Raw genomic sequence first — 20,168 nt, 5'->3', positions numbered from 1 at the left:
AGTAAGGACCCACTGCAGCTCTCAGGGACCTCATGGCCTGGAGATGATCCCGCTGGTACTACAGCCATATTATCATCCTCGACCACGTTTTCCCGTCCTATGCCCCTCGCTGCTGTTTGATGTTCACGGTCTTGATGCCACTGAGCTAGCAGCTCGTGATACTCATTTTGAGTCCTTACTTCTGTTAAGTAAAGGCATAGACACAGGCACACAGGGGACCAGCTGTGATGGGCCTGAGGCCAGAGGAATACACTCACCCAATATTCCCCTGTCCGGGGCTGGGGATGAGAGGCTGGAAGCCTGGAGACCTTGTCAGGCTCTGCAGAGTGTGAGGCTGTCCTCTGGTCTTCCCACCTGGGAGGAAGAGGCGGAGCTCTTTAATCTGCTACAGAAAAGGAGAAACTGAAGGCTACGAAGGTTAAATGACCCCCCACAGGCTACACAGCTGGGAAAGAAAGAACCCCGTCTCTGGACTTGAAGAAGATGGGCCCAACCATGGGTTGTGTCCAAAGGGGCTTAGCAAGCCAGCTCCACACAGCAGTGCCCCCTCAGTGAGTGGAGGAGGTGGGGGCATTTCTGTGGTTTCCTCTCACCTCCCTGCCACCCAGGCCCCTGTGGGCATCCTTAGGGAGGGAAGACAGAGCAAGTCACATTTATGTCCTACACAACCCCCAGCATGAGCCTCCAGGTGTGATGGTTAAAAATGGGAAATGAAATATTGATGGTAGACTTACTGGGTGATCAGTCTGGAAGGTGGGTTTATGGGGGGCAGTGAGTGTACTATGGTGGCTCAGATGGTAAAGAATCTGCCTGCAATGCAGGAGACTCGGGTTCGATTTCTGGGTCGGGAAGATCCCCTGGAGAAGAGAAAGGCTACCCACTCCAGTATTCTTGCCTGGAGAATTCAGCCTAATATTTTCCAGCACTAGGTGATGAAGCTACTGGCTGTTGCCTTCGAAGCAGTCTGAGCCTTTTGTTCTCCAATCAGATTGAGACCTCACAAACCTCAGACATTTTCACTTGCCTATTTACTGAATGTTGATATGCTGACCACAGTCACAGCCACGGGCCCTGAGCTCTGATGTGAGGGCCACAGCTTGAGCTAGTCCAACCAGAGCCTGTCTGGACCAGGAAAAGCCATACGCTTGGGTCCAAGGAGGAATTCTGTAAAGAATCTAGGGCTAATTATCAGACAGTGGGAAAACCAAATGCAAAAAAAAAAAAAAAAAAAAAGAGCCAGGAACAGGAGTGAAGCTTTAGTGTGGAGATGGGGTTCAGAGTTTGGTCAAGAAGAGGTTTGCGATGAGAAAGGAAGGTCAGGGAGAAGAGACAGAATGTTCTGAGAGCATGTTTTGTTTTTTAAAGATTTTTTGATGTGGAAATAAATAATCTGGGGGGTGGGGATCCAGGACCAGGAATGGACTTTTATTTCAAGGGATAAGGGCGATTCCCTCTGCTCTCCTGCCTGGCTAAGTGGTGGTGCTGGTCGCAGCTGCGCCTGTCCCCAAGTGCAGCTCAGAGGAGGTGGAGGCTGGGCTGGGAGACGTGGCCACGTGCTCTCATGGCCAGGGCGGCTCTGATTTGAAGGCTGTGGCTGACAGTCCACAGAGCCCCAGGCTGCGCCAAAGTAACCATGGCTCAGGCTGTCCGCTGCCTCCTGGCCCCCTCCCTGCTCCAGTCCCAGGGAGGCCAGAGCTGATAGGAGCTGGGTCCTGCCATGAAGTCATCTGTTATGGTGCCAGGGAAGGGAAGGGCTGGGGGCAGCAGGCGGAGGGGCCACAGGGCCCCCGCGCTGTCTGCCTTCCCCACACTGGCGCCGTAGGTTGGAAAGCTTGAGTCTTATCTAGGGAGTGCCCACCGGGGGGTTGGGGGGAGGCGGCGGTGGGTAGGAGTGGGGGCCCTTGGAGGGCAGGGGCTGGTGGGGAGGGCCTGTGCATTGTCAGCAAATCTGGAAGAGAAAATGAGAGTTCGGTGGAAATGTCAGGGATAGGGGCATTTGTAGGTCTCTGCAAAGTTTGTTAAGCTGATACTGGGCATGAGTCAGTCATGATTGGAGGCACGCAGTCCTTTGACCGTGTGCCATTCTACAGCAAAAGGAAAGAACCTAAAGAATATTCCAAACTGCCAAGGTGGGGAGGGGTGGGGGTGGACCAGTCCAGCTTTCCAAGGTGGGGAGGGGCATGCTGGAGGGATTGTGCTGAAAGGTACCTCCGTCTGCCCAAAGGAAACAACAGAGAACGTGGCAGGGCAAAGAAACAGGGATGACAGAGGTGTGTGTGGGCCCACGCAGGGCAAGGGCACCCATGGGCATAGGACCCGACCACCCAAGCATCAAAAAGTGAAGGCCAGGCAAAGGATCATCTAAGCCCAGGGCCCCGGGCACAGGGAAGGATGAGTCTCTTGGGGACAGAGAGGCTGGAGATCAGCTCTGGACGGGAGGTGAACAAGAGTGGGCAGAGCCTCGGAAAGTGGAAGCAAAGAGCCTCAGAGGAAGACTCACTGTGTCAGCCACTGTTCCTGATTAGCAGAAAGTGAGGGAAACGGAGTCCAGTGTTGGGTGGGTCAATTGGGCTGGACCGAAGGCCCATCTCTGGGTTCTTGGCAGGACAGAGGAAAATGCGGTGCTCTTCCTTAGGTGTGGGATATGACTTGAATGTACTCAGTTAAGGAGTCAGAAATAGAGGGAAGTTGAAAGACAGCAAAAAACAGGCTGGAACCCAGAGCCTCATCCCCTGTGCTGTGGTCTGAATTCTGTGTCCCCCAAATTCACCTGCTGACACCCCAACCCCCAGAGGAGATGGTGTTGGAATGAGCAGCCTTTGGGAGGTAGTCACGAGGGTGGAGCCCCCTGGGGGTTAGTGCCCTTAAAAAAGAGACCCCGGAGAGCTCCTCAGCCCCTCTGCCGTGTGAGGACACAGCCGGGACTTCCCTGGTGGCCCATTGGCTAAGGCTCAGTGCTCCCAATGCAGGTGTCCAGAGCTCAATCCCTGGTCAGGGAAGGAGATCCCACATGCCTCAACTATTTAATAAGACCTGGTGCAGCCAAATACATACATAAAATAAATAAAACTAAATGTTAAAAAAAGAAGGCACCAGACGTAAGTTAGAAGGTGAGTTCTCAGACACCCAGTCTGCAGGCGGCAAGGCACTTTGATCTTGAACTTCTAGTCTCTAGAACTATGAGCAGTGAACTTCTGCTATTTGTAAGCCATCTGGTCTGTGGTTTCTTGTTAGAGCAGCCTGCATGGGCTAAGACATCAAGTTGATGGCCTTGAGCCTGGACTTGGGCCAGCATAGCCTTGTCAGGACACTGGGCAGGCTGGGGTTCCAGAATCCTGTTATGCGCCCCCTGTGGGCTGCCCAGATCCAGAGCTGGCTGCTCTGTGTTAGCACACAGAGCGCAGCAGGAGAGGGACCCCATCCCTGATACCTACCTGAGCTGGGGGCACTGGAAAGGGCAGGGTTGCGGGCACCCCAGTGCCAGGTGTCCTGCTAAGATGTGGCTGGTAAATGGTGGGAGGGCAAGGCTTTAGGTGGCTGGGTGGTACTAAAAGGCGAGACTCTGAAGCCGTCTTTATCTTTTTCAGCTGCTTTTGACTAGTTGCAGCTGATACGCTCTTTAAGTAACACCCAGCCAGCAGATGGTGACTGTTCTCAAGTTAAAGTTTCATTATTTTTAATCACACCTTCAAAAATCAGAGCATCACTCTTTTGAAATATTTCCTACAGATTCAAAACTCATTCTCACTGTTATAAACTAGTTGAACAATATATTTGTTAGTAAAAGAAAAGGAAGAAGTATACTGAAATATAAAAATGGATATGAAAAATATTCAGAGAACTTCAAAGGTCTTATTAAAATTGGAAACATTATATAAGAAAACACGTATGTGCCTTGGAACAGGTCTCTTCTCACGTCTTGTCAAGCAGAATCTGGGTACAGACCTGATCTGTCCCATTGATTCTTATTATCAGTGAATAGATTCCACGTCTATTGACTCATACCATGACATGGTGCCAAGCACATGAGCTTATTTATGGCCTCTTGAGTGATTGTTATTTTCCCTTTACAGATGCGAGTAACTGAAGTTGAGAGTTTTTCTTAACACCACTTTTTGGGCAGCCACATCCAAGACTGTAACACTTCAATGCTGTTCTCGTCACAGACCCTCCATGATGTTTGCTCTGCCTTCCCTTTTCTCTCCAAATTAGTTTATTTCCTTTTATATATGTTTTCAGTTCAGTTCAGTCGCTCAGTTGTGTCTGACTCTTTGCGACCCCATGAGCTGCAGCATGCCAGGCCTCCCTGTCCAACACCAGCTCCCGGAGCCCACCTGAACTCATGTCCATTGAGTCGGTGATGCCATCCAACCATCTCATCCTCTGTCGTCCCTTTCTCCTCTTGCCCTCCATTTTCCCCAGCATCAGGGTCTTTTCCAATGAGTCAGCTCTTCGCATCAGGTGGCCAAAGTATTGGAGTTTCAGCTTCAACATCAGACCTTCCAATGAACACCCAGGACTGATCTCCTTTAGGATGGACTGGTTGGATCTCCTTGCAATCCAAGGGACTGCATGTTTTATATAAGTTTTAATATATGTTATATATATTTAATATATGTTACATATATGTTTATATGTTGTACGTTATATATGTTTATATATACATATATGTTTTAATATACAATTAAAAAAACAAACTTCATCTCCAATTGAAACATCTTATCAATTTATATTTGCTAATGATTTCCGTGTCTTAAACATTCAGCAATTGATTTCCTTCAGAAAACTGGAATAAATACTTCCTCTTTCTGTTCCCCGCCAAATCCCCAGAACCAAACAATGTACTATTTAATTTCTCTGGTTCCTGTTGTGTGATGTGAGGTTTATATCCAAGTTCACACGCATCCAGTTTTCTGTCCTACTCTTCCAAAAGTTGTTGAAAGTTGTCTCCTACAAGTGGAAAAGTGGCGAGAGAGGTGGTCTGGGCGCTGCAAAGACCCCCAAGATGAGAGAAGCGCAGACATCCTCGCTGTCCGCCCGAGTGAGAAAAGCAGGCAGGCTGCGCCCTCTGGTGGTGAGAACGGGCTCTAGCTGCTCGCCGGGAGCGTGGGGCTTGCCTTACTGCCGGGCGGTCACTCTCACTTCTCACCTGCGCAGAACAAAGGCCCTTAGGGGCTTTTAAGCTATTCGAGTCCCTTTTGGACCATCATCGGATTGCATTTAATTTCGATCTAATGTCTTTTGAGTCCTACACAAGTTGGCACATATCCAATTTCCCGAACAGGCGAGGTTAAAAAGATTTTAAACATTTAAAGGGTGGTTTGATCCATCATTCTGAGTAGCTCCCTCCCTAAATACACGTGGTGTGGAGCACGGAGCACGGAGCACAGAGCTGCCTCTCAGAAGACCTGAGGCCTTTTCTGGGTTCTGGTCTCACTAATGGCTGTGGTCTTGCGCAAGTTGCTGCCCCTCTCTGGCCCTCTGTTTTCTCACTTGTGGTGATGATATCTAAGGGCCTTTCCAGACCCAGACATGGGGGATGTTTTCAGGTGAGCGGGCTGCCTCAATGGCCTGTGCTTGGGTCAGGCCCAGCAGTGCAGGAGTGACCCCTTTGTTACAGCCTGGTCTCACTTTGCTCCCTCCCCCAACCCATGATTAAGACTCTAATTGTTGTGGTCCTTGGGTTCAGTTTTCATGTAGGGGCCTGACTCCCACTCGCTGTGTAGCTGGGACCACGGCTTTAACCTGTCTGTGACCTTATTTCTGTAAACTGTCTTATTCTGTAAACAGAGTCCGTAAAAAGTGGACAATATTGCCGAAAAATCACAGCCCAGAGGAAGCTCTGCTTTTATTAATCGACTTTGCTTTTGATCGTCGCGCTGATCATGAAGACCTCAAAGGAAAGGAAGCAGCTGGTTATTAAGCAGGGCATTGGGGAATATGCTGGGCAGTGATCAGGGCGTGCGCAGAGTGGGCTCGGAGTCTTGGTAAGGCTGCTGAAGGAGGAAAGCAGGTAGAGCCTGCCACCTGGTGGCAGGAAAGAGTATTGCTTCCTAAGGGATGCTCCGTGTGCTGCTCCTCCCAAAACAAACAAGGATAAAAATAGAAGAGCTGGGTGGCCACGCATCTGGTACAGAGAGTAGGAGGAACTGTTCCGTAAAGGAAAATGGTTTTTGTCTTGGTATGGCTTGGTTTCCTTTAATCTTCTGATCTAAACCTGGTCTATATGACAGGTCAAGATTATTCATTTATGTAATCATAAGGAGACGTGTTAAGCGAGTTACGTACGTCTTCCAGGACCTAGTCCAGAGTAACAACTCAGCTGTTCATTGTTTTAAAAATGAAAAGATTAACAGCATTTTGTGGCACTCATTTCCCCCCCCCCTTCCCTTTCATCTTCCCCTGTGTACATGTTACAATATGTTAGCGAATAGGAGACTCCCATTCCTGTTAGGAAATAGGAATTTTAGGAAACCCAGGCTCTTGTCTGGGCTCCTCTGTCTTTAACTTAGTGATGGGCTCATGACTCAGCTGTGGCATGAGGACTGTGGAGCTCAGTTTTAAAGCAGACAAAGATCAATTCATTACCATAAATGTATTTGTCAACTCAAATGTATTAGCAGTCCTACAAATCAGTAAAGAAATGACAAACAGCCCAATAAGATTGGGCAAAGGTTTGAACAGGTGTTTCATAACTGAGGGTCTCCAGAAGGCCAATACACCGGTGAAAAGATGTTCAATATTATTTTTATTAGAGGAATGCAAGTTAAAATAGCAAGACAGCAGACAAACACCAGAATGGTGAGAATGTGAAAGACACTGCTAATGTTTGTAAAGATAGGTGGCAACTTGGACTCTCACACACTGCTGTTGGGAGTTAAACTGGTACACCCAGTTTGGAAACTGTCAGTATTCACTAAGAAATCGGTATATAAATACATCGTGGTTTGTACACAGTAATAAAAAAGAACGAACTACCGCGACAGGCAACATAATGGATGAACTTTATAAACACAGCATTGAATGAAAGAAGTCAAACACATAAGACTGCGTGCAGTCTGAGCCCCTTTCCACAAAATTCAGTCATAAGCAAAACTAACTGATGGTAATAGAATTTAGATTAGTGGTTCCCTCTGGTGTGGTTATTGATGTAGAAGGGGCAAGAGAGAATCGTCTGGGGGTGGTGGAAATATCCTATATCTTGATGAGGGTGTGGTTACACAGACTGTGTAGTACAAACGCACACTTATGTATATATGTACATACACACATGTATAGATTGATGTGCCCCTACACTTTCCTTCAAAGCAATTACCATTTGTGTGATTTTTTTATAACTGAGTAGATAATTTCACCAAAATGTATTTTATTAATACAAGGCTATCATAATTTTCCACTTCACTTTTATGAGAATTGGTGAAGTCATATAAGCTCCATTAAAATGTATAGGGGAAAAAAGAAAAAAAATTGTTTAGAGGAATAGGTTTTTATAAAGACAATTTTACTGTGATTTTTCCTACAGACTCTAATGATTAATGCAGCATTTAAAAATGATAACCCAATAAACATTGGTACAACCCACTCCAGTATTCTTGCCTGAAAAATCCCATGGACAGGGGAGCCTGGTGGGCTACAGTCCAAGGGGATTGCAAAGAGTCAGACATGACTGAGTGAATGAGCACAAAAAACATTTAGAAAGATATGGAACGTGTGACCATTTTTATGATCATTGATTTGTTTGCTTTTCTAATTCATTTACTTTTGGTTTATCACTTTTCAGTTCAGTTCAGTTCAGTCGCTCAGTCGTGTCTGACTCTTTGTGACCCCATGAATCGCAGCACGCCAGGCCTCCCTGTCCATCACCAACTCCCGGAGTTCACTCAAACTCACGTCCATCGAGTCAGTGATGCCATCCAGCCATCTCATCTTCTGTCGTCCCCTTCTCCTCCTGCCCCCAATCCCTCCCAGCATCAGAGTCTTTTCCAGTGAGTCAACTCTTCGCATGAGGTGGCCAAAGTACTGGAGTTTCAGCTTTAGCATCATTCCTTCCAAAGAAATCCCAGGGCTGATTTCCTTCAGAATGGACTGGTTGGATCTCCTTGCAGTCCAAGGGACTCTCAAGAGTCTTCTCCAACACAATAGTTCAAATGCATCAATTCTTTGGTGCTCACCTTTCTTCACAGTCCAACTCTCACATCCATACGTGACCACTGGAAAAACCATAGCCTTGACTAGACGAACCTTTGTTGGCAAAGTAATGTCTCTGCTTTTCAATATGCTATCTAGGTTGGTCATAACTTTCCTTCCAAGGAGTAAGCATCTTTTAATTTCATGGCTGCAGTCATGGTGACTGCATGGTGACTCCAAAATCTGTAGTGATTTTGGAGCCCAAAAAAATAAAGTCTGACACTGTTTCCACTGTTTCCCCATCTATTTCCCATGAAGTGAGGGGACCAGATGCCATGATCTTAGATGAATAAATGAGTACAAAAAACAAATGAAGACAGGAATGAGTTTTTTGTATTGTGGATGCTTTGTTTTTGCCTTGGAAGGAATAAACATAGCTCAGAACTGCATAGAATGGTCAGAAATAGTGTTTATAAGGAAGGCTTTTTTGAATCAGTATAGGTATGATTTATTAAGCATCTAATATATATGAGGCCTTGCAAATATCTCACTTAAGCTTCATAACAATCACTTGAAACAAGTATTATTATTTTCTCTTTTTGTTTGAGATTAAAAATTTTTTAATCCCAAATGGACATTTTCAGGACACATGAAGCATTTGTTTATGCTTTAGTATTACAGTATCAAGTTTTTCTTTGCTGAATCGCTCTGACTCCATTGCACCTTAATATTGACTTTTTTAAGAAGAGAAGCTGAGGTTTGGACTTTAGTAAGTGGTCCAAGGTCACAATGATGGATAAAGAAGTCTGGGGTGACTTGGGGGACCCCACTTCTTCTTGCTGTCGTCCTCCACCTTCTCATCCATGTGCTCCTGACATAGCCCTGGGGTCAACGTCCCAGAAGCCTTGCTCACACAGCCGGTAGTGGGAGCAGGGGTCCCCAGGGCAGTGCTGGGGCTCTGTCTCCATGTCCCCCACAGGCTAGTGCAGTGCCTGGCACGCAGTGGGTAGGCAGCTGATATCCAAGGAACACAGGAAACAATAGTGGTGATACTGATGGATACCAAGCATGGTTCCATTTGTGTACTTATTCATCTGTCACGAACATGTGTAGATTGTCAGCCCCTTGGGGGCACACACCCTGGTCCAAGCTCTATGGCCTCGGCACTTCCTGTGGCCTCCACAGCTAGCCAAGTGGCTGAAACATCCCCTGGAGCAGAGGCTGGCAAACCCAGCCCTGTGAGCCAAATCCTGCCCACTGCCTGATTTTTTTAAAGTTTTTTTTTAACATGGAAAAATAATTAAAAAAAAATTTTTTTTTTAAATCTTAATTGAATTTGTTACAATATTGCCTCTGTTTTATGGCTTGGTTTTTTTTGACTGAGAGACATGTGGGTTCTGAGCTCTCCGACCAGAGGGAGCTTCTGGGCTCCTGGGCCAGGGCTTTGCTTGCGAACCACCTGGTTTCCCGGGAGGAAGTGGTGAGGATGGGGTGTGGCTGTGCCTGGGGTGGGGGGACATACCAGCTGGGGGAGCTTCTTCCCAGGAGCTGGACCTCAGTGCCGTCCTCTCCAGAAGTGGCTACCTTTAGGAATAGGTCATCGTGTTAATGCACCTAGATTGTAGGAGCTTCTGGGAGCTGCTGCCCTGGTGGTTTGCCCCATGACAGTGAGGAGAGAACTTGACAAAATCAGGGGGCAGCGGGCCAGCTCCAATAGTACCACCAGCAGCAACAAGTACTAGTCTGGAAAAAAAAAAATACAACTTGTTTGTACTGAGTACTTGGGCTTCCTGGGTTGCGCAGGGGTAAAGAGTCCCCATGCCAAGCAGGACATATGGGTTCAGTCCTTGGGTTAGGAAGATCTTCTGGAGAAGGAAATGGCCATCCACTCCAGTATTCTTGCCTGGGAAATCCTATGGACGGAGGAGCCTGGCGGGCTACAGTCCATGGAGTCCATAGAGTTGGATGAGACTGAGCGACGAAACACACATAACACAATGAAGGCTTACCACTGTGTGTCAGGCTCCGTGCTAATCACTGTTTACCTTACTCAAGTTCCCAACCATCCTGTGGAGACTAACTTCCCTGATTATTCCCTTCTCTTCTTTTCCCCGCTTTTCTCCTTCTCCCCTCCCCCTCCCCTTTATCCTCTTCCCCTCCTCCTCCTTCTCCCTTTGGCACTCCCTTCCCAGGGAACAGAACATGGAGGCTAACAGAGGTTAAATGACAAGGTCACCAAGCTAAGACATGGTTCTGGAAGGACCTGAACTTAAATCCAGATCGTCTGATACTGAGGCCCATTCTGAATGAGTACACAGCTCTGCTCCCATTAATGAGTCCTGATGGCATCAGGTCCCCTGATCCGAGCCAGGCGGCCGGCAGCCCAGGGAACATCGTGAGTCCTCATGCTTCAGTGGGTCCCGCTGCTCCTCAGCCATTCTGTCATCAGACTCTTATCAGGTCCTGCCCCGGGTGTCTGCAGGCCCTGACTGAAGGTGGGCGGAAGCAGCCCTCGTGTGGTTGTTCACTGCCGGCAGGAGCAGAGCCAGCATGACTAGCATCCGCCAGAAGAGCAGCTCCGGGGCCAGACCTGGCCTTAGGTGACCCAGGCTGGCAGAACCAAGGATTTACTAGTCATTACCTTCTTGTATCCTCCCAGGTTCTACTTAGGAGAGAGAGACAAAGACAGGCAGAGACAGAGTGGAGCATCTGGGACCGTCTCCATGACTGCTGTGGGATGGGGAGCCAGGACTGGATGCTTTGGTCTCCCCAAGTGGGTGGCTGCCACCTCTAAGTTACACCCGTGGAGCCCCTGGTGATTCCATAATGGCCTTTGTGCCTGACAGTTCACTTATTTTACATGCAGTTTTCAGCAAGAATGACTCTGAACGTTCCAGTCCTATCTAAGCTGCAGGGGAGAAGAGCAAAGACAGGGTCACGTCTTCTTTGATGTCTTCTTTTGCCAAGTGAGAGCTGTTCCTCCTCTCAGGCTGGTGGAATAATGGCCTTAGGAACCACAAGAAAAGGGTAGGGATTTTTAGTCTTTTGGGGGTGGGGATGGGGTCCTGTGGACCATTTTGAAATTTGGTGAAAGAATGTTTGCTTTTTTTCCCTTCACCTAGTTGTCTGTCTTATTTTCTGCTTTTATGTTAATTTCACTGCATTTATAGGCATTTGTGAGCATCAAACCTCTTCTCTCTTTCTTTTGGTTAGTGAGTGGGCTTAAGAGAGCACCTGGGAAACTCTCTAGACAGAATGCAATGGGCAAGCTAAAATATAATACCCTGTGCACCAGGGATGACTTCTGGCTTTTTTTTTTTTTTTTTTCTGAAATGTTGAGGATCAGAGGCAGGAAAGAGTCTGAGCAGATATGTTTCCTTCAGGCCTATCCTTGGAGAAGGGAAAGTCTGAAACTCAGCTGCTGGGTTTTATTTTCCTAAGCAGATGATGACAAGAGCCTTTATTTATTTATTTATTTATTTTTTAATTCTTGGGGTATAGCTGATTAACAGTACTGTGATAGTTTCAGGTGGATAGCAGAGTGACTCAGCTATACATATACAGGTACCCATTCTCCTCCAAACTCCCCTCCCATCCAGGCTGCCACATGGCATTGAGCAGAGTTCCATGTGCTATACAATAAGACCTTGTTGGTCATTCATTTTAAATATGGCAGTGTGTACATGTCCATCCCAAACTCTCTTGAGTATCCCTTTCCCCCATCTTCCCTTCCCCCAATCCCCACCAACTCCCCCCCTACCCTGCACCCCAACCTGGCTCCAACCCCGTTCCTTCTCTAAGTCTGTGAGCCTCTTTCTGTTTTCTAAGTAAGTTCATTTGTATCATTTTGAGAGTGTTAATAACCTCCGTAGGGAGGCCAGAGGTCCCCAAGCAGGCAGGAGGAAATAAAACTGCAAGGGCAGACATTTTTATTTCTTTTTTCTCTTATAATGCTGTGTTGTCATGGTGACCCCTGGTTCCACCTGTATTTAACTTTATCTCAAACCTTGAGCTACTGCTGCTGCTGCTGCTAAGTCGAGTCAGTCATGTCTGACTCTGTGCGACCCCATAGACGGAAGCCCACCAGGCTCCCCCGTCCCTGGGATTCTCCAGGCAAGAACACTGGAGTGGGTTGCCATTTCTTTCTCCAAAGCATGAAAGTGAAAAGTGAAGTGAAGTCACTCAGTCGTGTCCGACTCTTAGCGACCTCATGGACTGAAGCCTACCAGGCTCCTCCGTCCATGGGATTTCCCAAGCAAGTGTACTGGAGTGGGGTGCCATTGCCTTGAGCTAACCAGTGCGTTTTTCTCATGGAAATGTCTTCCTTAAGCTATGCTAATGAACTATGTATTTGCCTTGCTTCAAGATTCATGTCAATTGTTTTATGGCCTGGGATGACTCACCTTGTGCCAATGCTATCTCAAAATGCCTGTTGTGGGTGAGGAGCCTGGTGCAACTCTCTTAGTTTTGAGGTGTTTCCTTCCTCTAATTAGCAGCTTGCTGATAGGTATATAACTCTTTGCTAAAAAGTAGCAAGGGGGCACTCTTTCTGTCCCTGTCTGATGTCTATGTCAGAAGCTTTCTCTATCTCTTTTAAACTTTAATAAAACTTTATTACACAAAAAGCTCTGAGCGATCAAGACTCATCACTGGCTCTGGATCAAATTTTTCTTCTCTGGAGGCCAAGAATCACGGCATTGTCCTTGGCTTGTAGCAGCAACCTTTCAATTTCTTTTTAGATTCCACATGTAAAAGTTGTCATACAATATTTTTCCTTCTCTACCCGACTTAGTTCACTCAGTATGATAGTCTCTAGGTCCATTCATGTTTCTGTAAATGCGTTATTTCATCTTTTTAATGCCTGAGTAGTATTCCATTGTATATAGGTACCACATCTTCTTTACCCATTCCTCTGGATGACAGGGGTCTTGATGAAGATCTGTGATATCTGCCCCTGGTCAGAGGTGCTGGAGGGGAGGTGAGGAAGGGCTGCTGGGCCAGCACCCCCCATGAGCTAGAAGTTTTGTGTGGGTATGGATGGGTCATTGCTTCTACTGCAATGGTGAGAGCAGCAATGTTTGGCATATGAAATCTTAAGGCCACACTGGTCTTGAATCATGAAAGTTACTGAGTAGCCTCAAAAATACAACTTAACAGCCAGAGACATTATAGCCTGAAGTCATGGGAAGTTTTGAGGGACTTGCTATTGGATCTAGTTGGATCCTTGATTCCTCATTGGACTATAATCTCCAATCAACACATCCAGCTAGAAATTACTAGAGAAATGCAAATCAAAACTATATGAGATATTGCCTCACATCAATCAGAATAGTTATCCTCAAAAAGTCTATGAATAATAAACACTGGAGATGGTAAGGGAAAAAAAGAACCTGTCTACAGTGTTAGTGGGAATGTAAATTGGTGCAGCCTCTATGGAGAAGAGCATGGTTGTTCCTTAAAAAACTAAAAACAGAGCTACCATATGATCCAGCAGCCCCACTTCTTGGCATATATCCAGGAAGGATGGAAACTTTCATTCAAAAAGATACATGCATTACCCAACGTTCATTGCAGCTGTATTTACAATAGCCAAGACAAGGAAGCAAGTAAGTGTCTATCGACAGATGAATAGACAAAGGAGATGTGAGATATATATCTATATATATGTAAAATTGTATATTACGTAGCCATAAAAAAGAATGAAATAATTCCATTAGCAATAACACTGATGGACCTGGAGATTATCGTAGTAAGTGAAGTAAGTCAGAGAAAGACAATTATCATATGATGTCACTTATGTGTGGAATCCAAAAAAAATGATACAAAGGAGCTTACTTACAAAACAGAAACAGATTCACAGACACAGAAAACAAACTTATGGTTGCCAGTGGGGAAGGGGACAGAGGGATAAATTAGGAGTTTGGGATCAACAAACACACACTGCTGCTGCTGCTAAGTCGCTTCAGTCGTGTCCGACTCTGTGGGACCCCATAGACGGCAGCCCACCAGGCTCCCCCGTCCCTGGGATTCTCCAGGCAAGAACACTGGAGTGGGTTGCCATTTCCTTCTCCAATGCAGGAAAGTGAACAGTGAAAGTGAAGTCGCTCAGTCGTGTCCGACTCTTAGCGACCCCATGGACTGTAGCCCACCAGGCTCCTCCATCCATGGGATTTTCCAGGCAAGAGTACACACTACTACTATATATAAAATAGATAAAAAACAAGGGCATAGCACAGGGAACTATATTCAATATTTTATAATAATCTATAATGGAAAAGAATATTAAAATTTGTATATATATATAATGGACTTCCCAGGTGGTGCAGTGGTAAAGAACCTGCCTACCAATACAGGAGACACAATACATGGGTTCAGTCCTTGGGTTTGGAAGATCCCATGGAGAAGGACGTGGCAACCCACTCCAGTATTCTTGCCTGGGAAATCCCATAGACAGAAAAGCCTGGCAGGGTACAGTCCATGGGGTTGCAAAGAGTTTAACATGATTTAGTGACTGAGCACACACCTATACACACACACACACACGCATAACTGAATAATGTTGCTGTACACCTGAAACTAACACAACACTGTCAATCAACTATACTTCAATGAAAACATACATTCAGTTATATTCCTTTGCTTCATAATTGAGAAGTGGCATTTCATGCAAAGATGGGCACAATAAAGGACAGAAATGGTATGGACTTAACAGAAGCAGAAGATATTAAGAAGAGGTGGCAGGAATACACAGGAAAACTGTACAAAAAAGATCTTCACGACCCAGATAATCACAACAGTGTGATCAGTCACCTAGAGCCAGACATCCTGGAATGTGAAGTCAAGTTGGCCTAGAAAGCATCACTATGAACAAAGCTAGTGGAGGTGATGGAATTCCAGTTGAGCTATTTCAAATCCTGGAAGATGATGCTGTGAAAGTGTTGCACTCAATATGCCAGCAAATTTGGAAAACACAGCAGTGGCCACAGAACTGGAAAAGGTCAGTTTTCATTCCAATCCCAAAGAAGGGCAATGCCAAAGAATGCTCAAACTACCGCACAATTGCACTCATCTCACACGCTAGTAAAGTAATGCTCAAAATTCTCCAAGCCAGGCTCCAACAGTACGTGAACTGTGAACTTCCAGATGTTCAAGCTGGTTTTAGAAAAGGCAGAGGAACCAGAGATCAAATTGCCAACATCTGCTGGATCATGGAAAAAGCAAGAGAGTTCCAGAAAAACATCTATTTCTGCTTTATTGACTATGCCAAAGCCTTTGACTGTGTGGATCACAACAAACTGTGGAAAATTCTTCAAGAGATGGGAATACCAGACCACCTGACCTGCCTCTTGAGAAACCTATATGCAGGTCAGGAAGCAACAGTTAGAACTGAACATGGAACAACAGACTGATTCCAAATAGGAAAAGGAGTACATCAAGGCTGTATATTGTCACCCTGCTTATTTAACTTCTATGCAGAGTACATCATGAGAAATGCTGGGCTGGAAGAAGCACGAGCTGGAATCAAGATTGCTGGGAAAAATATCAATAACCTCAGATATGCAGATGATAACACCTTTATGGCAGAAAGCAAAGAAGAACTAAAAATCCTCTTGATGTAAGTGAAAGAGGAGAGTGAAAAAGTTGGCTTAAAACTCAACATTCAGAAAACTAAGATCATGGCATCTGGTCCCATCACTTCATGGAAAATAGATGGGGAAACAATGGAAACAGGGAGAGACTTTATTTTCTTGGACTCAAAAATCACTGCAGATGGTGACTGCAGCCATGAAATTAAAAGGGGCTTGCTCCTTGGAAGAAAACTTATGACCAACCTAGACAGTATATTAAAAAGCAGAGACATTACTTTGCCAGCAAAGGTCCGTCTAGTCAAGGCTATGGTTTTTCCAATAGTCGTGTATGGATATGAGAGTTGGACTATAAAGAAAGCTGAGTGCCGAAGAATTGATGCTCTTGAACTGTGGTGTTGGAGAAGACTCTTGAGTCCCTTGGACTGCAAAGAGATCCAACCAGTCCATCCTAAAGGAAATCAGTCCTCAATATTTATTGGAAGGACTGATGCTGAAGCTGAAACTCCACTACTTTGGCCATCTGATATGAAGAACTAATTCACTGGAAATGACCTTGATGATGGGAAAGACTGAAGGCAGGAGGAGAAGGGGATGACCAAGGATGAGATGGTTGGATGGCATCACCAATACAATGGACATGAGTTTGAGTAAGCTCCAGGAGTTGGTGATAGACAGGGAAGCCTGGCGTGCTGCAGTCCATGGGGTTGCAAAGAGTTGGACATGACTGAGTGACTTAACTGACTGAAACCACTTAAAAATGGGACTGGCATGTGGTCAGTTATTGTTATTAGGCTTGTGTGTGTATGTTCAGTTGCTCCTCTGTCCATGCAAGTTTTCCAGGCAAGAATACTAGAGTGGGTTGCTATTTCTTACTACAGGAGATCTTCTTGACCCAGGGATAGAACCTGGGTTTTTGCAATTGGCAGGCAGATTTTTCACCACTGTGCCACCTGGGAAGCCCATTATTAGGTTCAATGGATGTCTTATACTTGGGCCTGTTCAGTTCAGTTCAGTCTCTCAGTCATGTCAGACTCTTTGTGACCCCATGAATTGCAGCATGCCAGGCCTCCCTGTCCATCACCAACTCCTGGAGTTCACTGAAACTCATGTCCATCGAGTCGGTGATGCCATCCAGCCATCTCATCCTGTCGTCCCCTTCTCCTCCTTCTCTTAATCCCTCCCAGCATCAGGGTCTTTTTCAATGAGTCAACTCTTCGCATGAGGTGGCCAAAGTATTGGAGTTTCAGCTTCAGCATCAGTCCTTCCAATGAACACCCAGGACTGATCTCCTTCAGAATGGACTGGTTGGATCTCCTTGCAGTCAAAGGGACTCAAGAGTCTTCTCCAACACCACAGTTCAAGAGCATCAATTCTTCGGCGCTCAGCCTTCTTCACAGTCCAACCCTCCATCCATACATGACCACTGGAAAAGCCATAGCCTTGACTAAATGGACCTTTGTTGGCAAAGTAATATCTCTGCTTTTCAATATGCTATCTAGGTTGGTCATAACTTTCCTTCCAAGGAGTAAGCGTCTTTTAATTTCATGGCTGCAGTCACCATCTGCAGTGATTTTGGAGCCCCCCAAAATAAAGTCTGACACTGTTTCCACTGTTTCCCCATCTATTTCCCATGAAGTGATGGGACCAGATGCCATGATCTTAGTTTTCTGAATGTTGAGTTTTAAGCCAACTTTTTCATTCTCCTCTTTCACTTTTATCAAGAGGCTTTTTAGTTCCTCTTCACTTTCTGCCTTAAGGGTGGTGTCATCTGCATTTCTGAGGGTATTGGTATTTCTCCCGACAATCTTGATTCCAGCTTGTGCTTCTTCCAGCCCAGAGTTTCTCATGATGTACTTGGGCCTGTAGTCATGTATTAATCAACTGATTTTGAATTGGATGTGGGAATTACTTATTGGAGATTGGAGGGCAGAAAAGAGAGTAGGAATGCATATTGCCACAATGCCCCTTTAAGAAAGCACGTCTGAAATTTTGCCAGTAAATTGGTTATAATCCGGCCCCCTTTTGTTACCCAGAGCCCAGTTAACCATCCTTACACACAAATTAGAGGTCTCATCCTTTTAGCCATTTGTGTATCCTTTTAATTGGACACATGAGGTGAGGGTCATGGTAAGTTGACTTGAGGGGGTTTATTAATCTTCAGTTCTATGCAGCAAGACAGTACATTGTGACAGTAGGCGACCCATTTCCATCCCAGTTTACAGCCGAAGTAACAGTCGCCGCCAAGTTGAGTGCAAGTACGGACTGTCGCTCCATTATTACTAAACACACTGTTCCCTGAAGGAGAAAAACACACACACACAAAAGAAAAAGTGGTCTTCAAGAGCCTGGGGGAAATCTTAGGGCTGTCCCCTCTTTCCTGGTGAATGGCTTCTCAGTTTGGGATTTTCCTTCTACACTCCATCCTCTCACCTGCTATTACATTTTGGCGAGGGCCACTGACTCCAGCACTAATCAGAGGAAGCTGAGGGAAACAGGATTGTAAATAGCTGGACAGTGATCTATGCATGTGGTGATAAGGGCTCCCCTCTCTTAAGCTGTGGCAGACTTTCAGGAGGTAGCAACAGATGATCAGGGCAGGGGCTGAATAACACTCAACTAGCTCTTGCCTCTAGCACCTCCGTTGACTTATACGGTGGTCTCCCTGCTGGGCTTACACCAATGGCTCTTTTCAAGTGCCTCAATCCTCAGAAGGCCCTCAATTTTCATGACCCACACCCATCATTACTTACCTGAAGGCAATGAGATCACCAGGAGGAAGAGTAACCCAGAGAGACGGAGTCTCATAGTTGATGAGGACACAGAGCTACAGCTTCCTGGGGGTGGCTATCTGGGAGGCTCCTTTATAGCGCTGGGCAAAGCTGGGTGGGGCTGGACACTGGCCTCATTCTATCTGGAGGGATACCCAGGGGAGACAGGCTTTTTCAGGATTACAGGAAAAGGAATCCCTGGCCCATTCTGTGTGGCTTCCTCTTCTACAAATCATGGGAGAGGAAAGGACTCAGTCAAGGTAGAAGAAAGGGAGACAGTAGGTATCATCATGCTCAGCACTGGGCACTATTCCTGTGTCACTTCAAATGGACACTGATGGGAAAATGGCAGGGAAATGTCTGCTTGTTCCTCCCATTCTTTGCAGTCCCACTGAAAACACAGGAGCCCAGAGAGGTGATGTGATAAAACAGGCTTAACTGAAGGCCAGAAAGGATGTCAGCAAGAATTTACAGTGTTCCAAGAAGCAAAGGATTGCAGGGTGTCAACTGTTGGCCTGACCAAGAGTTAGGTAGGTGTTCAGACATAGTGAAGAAGGGAAAGCTTATGTGCCTATTGGAGGCTTGCGCTGCAGGGAACCTCACCCCCCAGAACAGTTCACTGAGCGACTTTGTTTTCTAAATGACTGATGTAGAAAGTCAGCTGGACTTTGGGAACCAGTTCTGGGGAAGGTTCTGTTTTTGCAGTGGGTGAGTTAGAATTCTCTCCTGGCCCCTGAGAGCAGGAAGACCTGGTTCAGGGTTGGCTGCCCTCTGTTAGGAGTAGAGCAGAACAACGCTTCCCTGGAGCTAGAGGGACATGGTTCCCGGGAAGGGTCATTAGGTCTGCCTCCCTGGAGGGATGGTGGGAAAGAAGAAGGCATGAACTTAGGCTTTATTCTTGCCCCTGAGCCAGGCTTGTACCTGAATGATCCAAGACTGTAGGGTTCTGAGTCTGTAAAGTGGCAGCAGAGCATAGTTTTATTGGTTACACTCTGTTTTGCTGTCACAGGCCCCCTTGGATGAATTATTTAGCATCTGTGAGTTTCAGCTTCCTCTTTTCTTTCTTTTTCTTTTTCTCTTTCTTTCTTTCCCTTTTTTATTTTTAGGATAAAAAAAATTGAGGTAGAGTTGCTGTACAATATTATGAAAGTTACAGGCATACAATGTAGCGATTCCCAAATTTTAAAGGTCCATTTCTAGTTATTATAAAATATTGACTAGATTTGCTGTGTTGTACAACATAGTCTTGTATCTGATTTTATACCTGTTTGTACCTTTTAATTCTCTACCCCTGGATATGCAGATGACACCAACCTTATGGCAGAAAGTGAAGAGGAACTAAAAAGCCTCTTGATGAAAGTGAAAGTGGAGAGTGAAAAAGTTGGCTTAAAGCTCAACATTCAGAAAACTAAGATTATGGCATCCGGTCCCATCACTTCATGGAAAATAGATGGGGAAACAGTGGAAACAGTGTCAGACTTTATTTTTCTGGGCTCCAAAATCACTGCAGATGGTGACTGCAGCCATGAAATTAAAAGACGCTTACTCCTTGGAAGGAAAGTTATGACCAACCTAGATAGCATATTGAAAAGCAGAGACATTACTTTGCCAACAAAGATCCATCTAGTCAAGGCTATGGTTTTTCCAGTGGTCACGTATGGATGTGAGAGTTGGACTGTGAAGA

The 20,168-nt window shown here is 45.8% G+C and overlaps 1 protein-coding gene across 1 annotated transcript; it reads right to left on the bottom strand.

Annotated features, from left to right (window-relative positions):
* Positions 1–17,792: 17,792 nt before the first annotated feature.
* DEFB136 (defensin beta 136) lies at positions 17,793–18,545 on the bottom strand. The gene is made up of 2 exons (XM_061427021.1): positions 18,467–18,545; positions 17,793–18,011 (listed from the first exon to the last, which is right to left on the bottom strand). Exons 1-2 carry the CDS (start codon positions 18,519–18,521, stop codon positions 17,839–17,841), a joined length of 228 nt encoding a protein of 75 aa, XP_061283005.1. The 5' UTR covers positions 18,522–18,545; the 3' UTR covers positions 17,793–17,838.
* Between the last annotated feature and the right edge of the window lie 1,623 nt (positions 18,546–20,168).

This window comes from Bos javanicus, chromosome 8 (assembly GCF_032452875.1).
Source record: "Bos javanicus breed banteng chromosome 8, ARS-OSU_banteng_1.0, whole genome shotgun sequence".
In the NCBI taxonomy this organism is placed as follows: Eukaryota; Metazoa; Chordata; class Mammalia; order Artiodactyla; family Bovidae; genus Bos; species Bos javanicus.
Note: the sequence above shows the minus strand (reverse complement) of the source record. Positions and strands in the feature narration are given on the sequence as shown.

Bases quoted from the DNA above. Each gene is read 5' to 3' on its own strand.
- DEFB136 (XM_061427021.1), bottom strand. From the start codon at position 18,521: ATGAGACTCCGTCTCTCTGGGTTACTCTTCCTCCTGGTGATCTCATTG. The intron at 18,012-18,466 runs GTAAGTAATGAT...TTTCTCCTTCAG, and splicing joins GGTGATCTCATTGCCTTCAG to GGAACAGTGTGTTTAGTAAT.